Genomic DNA, 9,795 nt, shown 5'->3' with positions numbered 1-9,795 from the left:
AAAAATAAGCTCTTTACATTTTTAAGGAGACTTTCTCATGTGACCAAAAACTAGCATGGAGAAATTTACACTGACACAGCAGCCATCCATTGAATTTTGTATGACGCAAGCAAATATGCTCTTCATGTCTTTTTTTCTTCTCAAAGCCTAAGCGAATATGGAGAAATTTTAAAGTGACATTGAAAATCATATATTTTGAAGAAATAAGCACAAATGTAACAACTGTAAATTTATACTAAATAGACAGCTTCACTTTCGTCCAGCACACAAATGTAACCATGTTTTTGCTGCTCAAAAATAAGCTCTTTACATTATTAAGGAGACTTTCTCATGTGACCAAAATCTAGCATGGAGAAATTTACAGTGACACAGCAACCCCTCCATTTGACATTGCAGCCCTCAGGTAGGGACATGTATTCACTACATTACCATCCTTAGTGCAATAGTTGCATTTCTGGACAGCCATCGCAAGTTTTAACTGCTCGCACACTTGGGCGCTGTGACCATCTTCTTTGTAGTAAGAGCATATGTCTTTTTTCTTCTTTGGTCCAGGTTTTCCTCTCGGTTTTGTTTCTTTCTTCTTCTCCTCTATTTTTGCCTTATTCTTCGCGGCATCCTCTCTTTGCTCAAGCAAAGTCATTCTCCTTCTTGATTTTTCCGACGGTCGACCTTTCTTCGGGACAGTGTTGTGTTTTGAAGCATGACACCCTCCCCGGTATCTTGTGCAACCGGTGGTTTGGGTGCTTCTGGTTGTTGGATTGGCGGGTTTGGCTGTTGTTGCCTTGGTTGTTTTGGTTGTTGTTTCCTTGGTTGATGTGGCACCTCCTGCTCATGCATTGTTGCTGGTTGTTGCTCACCTTGTGTCGTGTTTTGTTGTTGGGTCTGCTGCTGATGTTTTTGCTGCTGATGCCGTATGAGCTGCATCATTTAGTATTTTGTAGGCAGCATCATTGCTACAAGCTTGTGAAGCCATCCATGTGAACTTCCTGCATAATGAGTTGTACTTGAGTGTATTGTTGGAAGGGAGCGCAAAATACAGTAGATGAGCACTATTGCCGGTCGGTGTACCTGCTTGTTCCGACCAACGTTCTAGCAAGTAGCGTTGTGGTATAGCTTGGACATTTAGGTGGACCATGACTCTAATGATATGCGCACATACGATGCCATTCATTTCGAAACAATTGCACCTGCACTCAAATATCTCTTGTTCCATCTCAACATTTACTGTAAATATCTTGGGTTCTTCATAGTAATTTGAAAAGAGCTCAAATTTCACACCTCTAATGACAAGAGAAGGAACTTGGTTTAGCACAAAGCCTGTGGATGCAGCACCTTCTGCTTGAAACTTGGAAAACACGCTTTGAGTGTAGAAACCAACTGACTGACGTTCAATGTTGTATCTAGAGTAAAGCGGGGTTGTGGTTGCTGCACCAACGAAAGCTTGATTGTCCTCACGGTCTAGCATAGTCTCCTGTAGCATCTCATATTGTTGCACAAACCTCCACACTGAATCTTGAGGGTTCAGAAGTGTCTTGAAGTAGGAGTTTAGCCCCTTTGACCTCCCAGTAGTGCTTGTAAATAGGAAGAAGCACTTCCGAAAGAACGCTCGGACCCACGTGTGAAGGGTGCGCCACATGTTGCAAAGATGTCTATTCTCAACTAATTCGAAGCAATGTATCATATGCTGCCAGTTCTCCTCCAATTCATCAACGGTGTCAGAATCGTTGATGCACGTGTAGAAAGCCTGCTCAAAAACCTCATCCCTGCTCATTATCCTGCCAAGCTTCTCATGAGCTTTTCTATGGACATGCCATTTGCAGCATATGTGCATCGTGTTGGGGAAGACTTGAGATATGGCAGTTTCCATGGCCTTGTCATGGTCTGTCATAATGTTTAATGGGTGTTCATTGTTCATTGCAAGCAGAATGTTCTCGAAGACCCACTTGAAAGTTTCAATCTGTTCATTTGGTAGCAAGGCACAACCGAGCAACACCGTTTGCAAATGTTTGTTCATTGTGACAATCGGAGCAAATGGCATGTTGTATCTATTTGTACAAAATGGTGTATCAAAGAAAATACAGTCTTTGTACTTAGAGTACAATGCCCTTGTCCTACCATCCACCCAAGAGAGCCCTGTAACAGAGTTTGTATCCTTATCAATAATTTTTACATAGTAGAACTAAGGGTTCTCAGCTACCCGCCTCTTAAAATACTCAACTGTCAAATCCATGTCTTGAAGGCTTAGGTTTTGGCGTAGCTTTGACCAGACATTTGGAACATCCCTCTTCACATATGGTAGTATCATGCGGTCTCCGCCGCGCACCCTTGAGAGCATCCCCATGCACGATGAAGTTGAGAAGTTTACATTATGCATGGCCATTATGAGATCCATACCTTCTTTCGGAATGTTGCATGTGAGCGGTAGTACCGTACAAGCTCTGGTTGTGGCATTAAGGGGTGTGTGTGCTTCGCAACAAAGTGTGATACAAGCCACTTGTTTCCCGTGATTCCAACTATCATCTTAGCTTTGCAATCATGTCGCAGCAACCTATTCTTTTGACGCTTGTTTGTAACATTCATTTTGAAGCAACTATCTTTGCTAGACGAGGCTGCACCAATTGATAGACCCTCTGAAGCAGTGTTATTGTCAGCTTTGCTTCCTGGCTTCCCTGTGTGGACACACTCAAAAACCCTCTTGATAAGTGTCGTATGACCTTTCTTTTGGTTGTTTCAACAAGCGCCTATGTGTATTCCAAATCCAGCCTTGAAAGCATATTCATTGTAGAATGTTCTAGCATCATCAACATTGCCAAATTGCATGCCAACAAATGGTAAAAGTGGCTGCGATGAAATATCTTCTTCCTCATCATCACAGTCATACATTGCAGCGGTTGAGTTGAGTCCAGCATGTGAATTCGTTCTTGTATTTGCTACAAAGTCATGCTCGCATAGCTATGTTGAGTTGTTGTTCCATCATGAGCATCCTACAAAAAAACATCAAAAGTACATACACACATCAGTAGTTTTTTAACAACTTGCAAATGCTCCGTAGCACTAATTATTTTTTGTTACATGACATAAACAGTTTGAAGCATGGCATTACCAGTTTTTACAAAAGTCATTTTTTCAAAAAAAAAATTGTAGGACAAGGATACAACATTTTTTCACAACAGTTCACACCAACATTTTCTGGACATTGTAGGATAAGGATACACATTACCAGTTCACAGCAGTTTACAGCATTACCAGTTTTTTACCATGGCTTTACCAGTTTTAAACACACATTTTTATGAACATTGTTGGACAAGGATACAACATTTTTTGCGCAGCAACCATGCTAATTTCTTTTCTGAGCAAAGACTACCATGCTCAACTCAAAAAACCAGGGAATCACAAGCATTGCTTCATATTTTGACAGTAGGTTTTTTTAGCATAGTGACATTGCAACACAGGGTGTTTTTTTACACAGGAACTCATCCAATTTGCAGAGGAACCGTAGGTCGGATTTTCTGGGAAGAACATGGCTGGATTTCTATAGCTGGATCCATCTGAGCTTCGAGCAAAAGTTGAAGCAGCCATGTCTTTGTAGATGTGTTGCGTCATGATGGTCCAAACAATGGGTGAGGAGGGCAGTCGCCGGTGGCTCTGGTACTGCAATTCGCCTGCATCAAGCAAGATCTACAGGTGGAGCGAGGGTGGGGGTGTAACGGCGACAGAGGATGGCAGGCTGGAGGGTGGGTGGGGAGGGCAAAGTCGCCGCGGGTCACCGGTCGCGTCGCCACCCATGATCCACGGAGATTCAGGTGAGGCGGTGTCAGATTGGTTTGTTTTGTTTTGTTTTCGCAACATTTCAATGCAGCAAGCCAAATGCTACGAAGGGCGTCAATGCGCTGCTACTTAGATGGGACGATGGGAGCTAACACATCAAATGGCGGGGGCTTACAACTGGTACAAATCAGACGACAGATTTGTAACAATCGCCATTACATTAACGATTACGCTGCTGCTCAGGTGGGACGGTGGAGGCTCGACGCATCGGATGGCTACTGATGTAAACTCATTGTGTTTACGTTACACTTCTGAAACCAAACACCTCAAGTACAATTGAGCACTCCAGAAGACAAATTTAGCAGCATCATTGGTGCCTTAAATGAGACTATGCTAAGATCTCTAGGGGTGGAGAGAAAAGGTCCAAAGACAAAACCTCTTTTCACGCTCCTTGTTGGGAAGTTACTATACTCTTTAAAAGATGAAAAATACATATTCCCTCCGCCCCAAAATAAGTTACCCAACTTTGTACTAGTACATCATATCAGTTTCAATAGTTTCCAGTGAGTTGGATACAATAGCAATTTACCAACCTCATCCACACCAATAGCGAGCCCAAAAGGCATCCTCGGAAGGAACTTCGACATACTACCTGTAGCCAGCTACAGGTCAGGATTTACTTGCCAAGATGAATCCTACTTTTAAAACAACAAGATTGGAGATACCGGAAACCCTAATCTTCAATTGTTCAACGAGCATACACCAATAGTGCCCCAAAACCGGCAAAATTGCAGTCAAACAATACTCGTAAAACGAGCACCATGCACAAAACCACATGATACTGATGTTAGAACTTAAATTTATGCCTCAAGTGAATCAACCATATGGGTGTCATCTGGAACAACTTCAGACATTGCACAGGAATTGCCATCAACACGTCGATAGAACAGCAGATAAGCAGCAGATGTCCTTGTTTCCTCTTCATTGACAGAGGAGACATGACTATCATCAAAATGATACCAGCTATCTTCTTCTATTAACTGCAAGTGTAAAATGGACAGCAAATGAATTTCAGGCAACCCACAGGTGAACTTCTACAAACAGTATGCAAGACATTGATGGATAAGAATATAGCACAAAAGATGGGCCAAGCCCAAGCACCTTCGCATAGGCAGAATAGTGACCACCTCCCAAACCACCATAATGATTTATCACCGCATAGAGTTCATAGATGTGCGGCTGGTCGCCTCCTGATGTGTGCTTTGCGTATTTGCTCATATCGAGATCATGGATTGGAAAGTTCACAAAGGTATCAAGCTTATTTTTCATATAACGGCTGTATGAAAACCTCTTTAAGTGGACCACCAATATCTCAGGCAACCTCCACAAGTCGAGTTTCTTACTAGCCTGTCTGTGCTCCTTGCAGCAAGGACAGTACCTGTTGCAAATAGGCAAGGCACCAGTGGAAACCATCAGACTGAAGAAAGTTGGTACCAATAGCTGGACTATCAGTCAAAAGAAACAGATACTGACCACATGTCATCAGGGCCTAGAGGTTCGTCCTTCAGAAAAGCATCCAAGCATGAAAATAAGTTGACTGCTTCTTGCCGTGTTTTCTTTGACAAGAATCCTGGCTTGAAAACATCAGGAAGATCATCCATATATTTAAGGTTGTATACTTCATGTTCTTTATCAGACCAACCCATCAATAACCTCATGGGCAAACCAAAAACATGATCAGAATCTTCTTCTACAGGATTTCTTATATGACCTTTATCATCACTCAAGTAAAGCTTAAATGGCAAAAACTCAGCATCACTCGTTGCTTCATCCACATCCGATGTAGAAAGACCCTTCTCACATGAAGCACCGTTATCCCTTAGTACAATACCATCCAGACTTGGCCCGCAGCCATTCAACAGAGACTCACCTGGAGCATGCACTTTTGCTCGTACAAATGGAGCCAGAACCGCAGAGACAGCTGCATAGATGTCAGCTTTTCTAGTTGAGTCATTGGGAATACAAGTCACAAGTGGGCTCCCAATGAGCTTCCGAGGATTAAATTGGGGCTCTGGAGTATATCTGGGTGGTTAACAAGCACATACCAACATAAGCCTAATTTGCAAAGTAATTCCGCATCCATACTAACAGAATTATAAAAAAATACAGCATCAAAGAAGATGAGACATAAAATGAGGTACAGGTGATCTCAGTTTTCTGTGCTATCTGCAAATAAAATTAAGGGAAACGATGCTAATCATCCGGCGGATCACACAATTCCCGTCCGCGTCCGCCTCCTCATGCGCACGACACGTGTCCTGTGTGCTCACACATTTTTCCTTCTCGAACAGACGAGGCGCTACATTCACACGAGGCGCTACTGCTAAACTTATTTCCGCAACAACACATGTGTTGCAAAAAAGTGAAGACTGCAAAAAAAAATCTGCAACATGACTTTTGTTGCAAAAAAAATTCTACTGTTGCAGAAAAAAATCTACAGCAAACACTCAGTTGCAAAATATTGTATAACAAACTCTGTTTCAAAAAATATTTCACAGGTGCTTCCGCAACACGATAAAGTATATGTTTCTGCAACAAAGTCATTGTTGCAGGAATTAATGAGTGGCGGAGAGGATAAACGGGGCGTGACAAGAAATCGATCCAACGGCCATCAAGGTGACTGACATATACCATATGTCGATCAGTGGACGCGTAGCAGTCCCCTAAAAATAATGCATAAATTGTACTACTACAGAAGGAAATATCTATCAAGTAAAGTGGTGTAGCATAAAAGCATGAACCATTAAAAAACATTTATTGTGGTAAATCGTAAATCATAAGGGCAGGCAGATCGTAAATCATAAGGGCATTCTCTGACAACAAAATGTAGAATATGTCCCATCCCAATCTCGTGGTCTCTACTGCAGAGCTAGATCCGAGTGGCTGCCACCACCTCCACATCATTGGACCCAATCCATATCTCAATAGGATCAATGCTACAAAGCAACGGTGGTATCGACGAGGATGTTTGCAATAGAATCAAAGCAGGTTGGATGCAGTGGCAGCAAGCATCTGACACCATCCATGGCAAGGTCACACAAAAGCTCAAAGGTAAGTTCTATAGGACAGCGATCAGACCTGCGATGCTATATGGAGCAAGAGTGTTGGCCTACTAAGAGACAAACGTACACAACAATGTGCATGCTAAGGTGGATGTGTGGCCATGTAACAAAGGACCGAATTAGGAATGATGGAATGTAGAAGTTAATCATGTTGTTTCTTTAGGATTAGGAAAGAAAGCCAAACCGAGTCCTAGTAGTATTAGGATTCCTAGTCCTAGTCTATTTTCATAGTCCCTTGTGGACGTGTATAAAAGACACCCTAGGGGTGTTGATTGTAACACCGGAAAAATGAAAAGCAATACAAAGCAAAGGCACGACACGGGCCTTTAGCCATCAAATCCATCGATCAGTTTTAATCGTGTCGCTAGTTACGCAAGTTCCGTCAAGTAGCCGGCCGAAGCAAGAATCACGTAGGCACGCCTGTACAGCTGCATACGCACGTTCAAAAGCTAACAATTGGTATCTAGAGCCTCGACGATCTACGATCTACGATAACAGACAGCGACGCTGAGTCGGTCAAGTCCGGCAGCGGCGGTGCCAAGGCGAACAAGAACGGCGACAAGGTGAAGAAGGGCGTCAAGTCAGCAACCAGTGGTGGAGGAACGAGCGGCGCCAACGTCCAGGCGCATCGCAACATCCCCATCCAGTACCCGATGCTCACCAACGCCAACTACGGCGTGTGGGCGGTGAAGATGAAGATTATTCTCCGATCTCTTCGAGTGTGAGAGGCCATCACGGACGACGACGTCGACGAGGAGCGCGACGAAGGTGCCATGGCCGCCATAGCCCAGTCTGTGCCGGATTCCGTGCTGATGACATTGGCGGAGTTCGAGACGGCAAGAGAGGCGTGGAACGCACTCAAGGAGATGAGGATCGGAGAAGATCGCGTCACCAAGGCACGGGCACAAGTGCTGAAGCGCCAATTTCACAAGTTGCAGATGGAGGAAACTGAATCGGTGAACGACTATGCCATGCGTCTTACTACTTTGGTGGGAGAGATCCTCGCGCTTGGTGCAAAGCTCGAGGAGACCGAGATTGTGGAGAAATTTTTCAGTTCAGTGACTGACAAATTCACGTACATCATCGGCACGCTCAAGCAGCTTTACGACATCGACGACATGACCATAACGGAGGCGATCAGACGCTTGCGGACGTGGGAAGAGAATGCTCGTGGCTGTCGAAAAGGCAAAGGAGGAGGTAGTGACCAACTCATGTACTCGCGCGCAGATTGGGAGGCCCCAAGTAGCAAAGGAAGGCGTGACGGTGGCGAAGGCTCAAGCAACACGAAGGGCGATGGACAAACCGGAAAAGGCAAAGGAAAAGGCAAACCACAAGGTCATGGTAAGGCGGGCCAATCTAAAGAGCAGAAACCACGGAACTTGGACTTGTCCGAGGTCAAGTGCTATAACTGCAATAAGATGGGTCACTTTGCGAAGGATTGTCCAAAGCCTAACAAGCGGGAGATCAAGGCAAATTTGGCAAAGCAGGAAGACGAAGGTCCAGGTCTTCTGATGGCCGAAGTTTGTGATCTCGCTGAAACGGTGGTTGTGAAACCAAGCCGGAAGGTGCTACTTCATGAGGAAAAAGTGACACCAAAGTTATCCGGTGATCAGAACGTGTCGTGGTATCTTGACACGGGTGCCAGTAACCACATGACAGGGTGCAAGGAGAAATTCCTCGAGCTGGAATACGATGTTGAAGGCTCGGTCAAGTTCAGTGATGGTTCAGCTGTGGAGATTTGCGGGCAAGGATCTGTCCTCTTTGAGGGTCTCACAGGCGAACATCGCATACTCACCGGAGTGTACTACATCCCACGGCTTCGCAACAACATCATCTCTATCGGGAAGCTTGACGAGAATGGATGCAAGGTGGATATCGAGAACGGAGTGATGACGATCTTCGACAACCTCCGAAACGTGCTAACTCGTGTTAGTCGCACACGGAACAGGCTCTATATCCTCAACCTTGATCAATCTCAACCGGAGTGTTGGCTCGCCAAGAGTGATGATGATTCGTGGTTATGGCATGCTAGATTTGGACACGTTAACTTCTACGCCTTGAAGAAGATGTCAAAGATGGAGATGGTATCCAGGATGCCAGTTATCGACCATGTTGATCGAGTATGTGACGGGTGCTTGGTTGGAAAACAGCACCGCAGGCCATTCCCTGCTCAGTCTACCTATCGTGCAAGTGATGCACTCGAGCTGCTCCATGGTGATCTATGTGGCCCTATCACCCCGGCAACTCACGCTGGAAAGAAGTATTTCTTGCTTGTGGTAGACGACTACTCGAGATATATGTGGGTCATTCTCCTACGGTCTAAAGATGAGGCGTTTGAAGCATTCAAGAAGCTGAAGGCTGCAACAGAGATGGAACACAAGTTGAAGGTTCGCGCTCTACGGACAGATCGCGGCAGAGAGTTTACGTCGAACGAATTCAACCGAGAAGATTGGCATAAAGAGGTTCCTCACGGCACCTTACACGCCACAGCAGAATGGGGTCGTTGAAAGGCGCAATCGAACCATCGTTGACATGGCAAGGAGTTTACTCAAGAGCAAGAACCTGCCGGGGACTTTTTGTGGAGAAGCTGTCTCGACGGCGGTCTATCTTCTCAACCGGGCTCCAACGAAGGCGGTGATCGGCAAGACTCCGTATGAAGCAATTTACGGACGTAAGCCGAATGTGTCTCATCTATGGACATTCGGGTGCGTGGCACATGTGAAGACGGCGCAGCCGCACCTCTCAAAGCTTGCCGATCGTAGCACCAAGATGGTGTTCATCGGATACGAGAGCAGTTCTGGCACCAAGGCATACCGTTTGTACGATCCACAAACCAAGCGTCTACAGATTTCACGCGACGTCGTGTTTGAAGAAAACCAAGCGTGGAATTGGAGCGCCGCAGCAG

General features: G+C 45.0%; 2 protein-coding genes across 2 annotated transcripts in view; both read right to left on the bottom strand.

Annotated features, from left to right (window-relative positions):
• Nucleotides 1–204: 204 nt before the first annotated feature.
• On the bottom strand, nucleotides 205–2,981 carry LOC123428809 (protein FAR1-RELATED SEQUENCE 5-like). The gene is made up of 2 exons (XM_045112950.1): nucleotides 1,069–2,981; nucleotides 205–986 (listed from the first exon to the last, which is right to left on the bottom strand). Exons 1-2 carry the CDS (start codon nucleotides 2,036–2,038, stop codon nucleotides 928–930), a joined length of 1,029 nt encoding a protein of 342 aa, XP_044968885.1. The 5' UTR covers nucleotides 2,039–2,981; the 3' UTR covers nucleotides 205–927.
• A 1,299-nt stretch (nucleotides 2,982–4,280) lies between these two features.
• LOC123428791 (ubiquitin carboxyl-terminal hydrolase 9-like) overlaps nucleotides 4,281–9,795 on the bottom strand; it is a 32,605-nt gene continuing 27,090 nt past the window's right edge. The window contains exons 11-13 of the mRNA XM_045112936.1: nucleotides 5,302–5,850; nucleotides 4,930–5,206; nucleotides 4,281–4,808 (exon numbers count right to left, since the gene is read on the bottom strand). Of these exons, the coding sequence (XP_044968871.1) occupies nucleotides 4,629–4,808; nucleotides 4,930–5,206; nucleotides 5,302–5,850 (1,006 nt within the window). The 3' untranslated portion in view covers nucleotides 4,281–4,628. The remainder of the gene's footprint in view (nucleotides 4,809–4,929; nucleotides 5,207–5,301; nucleotides 5,851–9,795) is intronic.

The sequence above is a fragment of the Hordeum vulgare genome, chromosome 1H (assembly GCF_904849725.1).
Source record: "Hordeum vulgare subsp. vulgare chromosome 1H, MorexV3_pseudomolecules_assembly, whole genome shotgun sequence".
NCBI classification, from domain to species: domain Eukaryota; kingdom Viridiplantae; phylum Streptophyta; class Magnoliopsida; order Poales; family Poaceae; genus Hordeum; species Hordeum vulgare.
Note: the sequence above shows the minus strand (reverse complement) of the source record. Positions and strands in the feature narration are given on the sequence as shown.

Bases quoted from the DNA above. Each gene is read 5' to 3' on its own strand.
- LOC123428809 (XM_045112950.1), bottom strand. From the start codon at position 2,038: ATGCCATTTGCTCCGATTGTCACAATGAACAAACATTTGCAAACGGTG. The intron at 987-1,068 runs GTACACCGACCG...CTCATTATGCAG, and splicing joins ACGTTGGTCGGAACAAGCAG to GAAGTTCACATGGATGGCTT.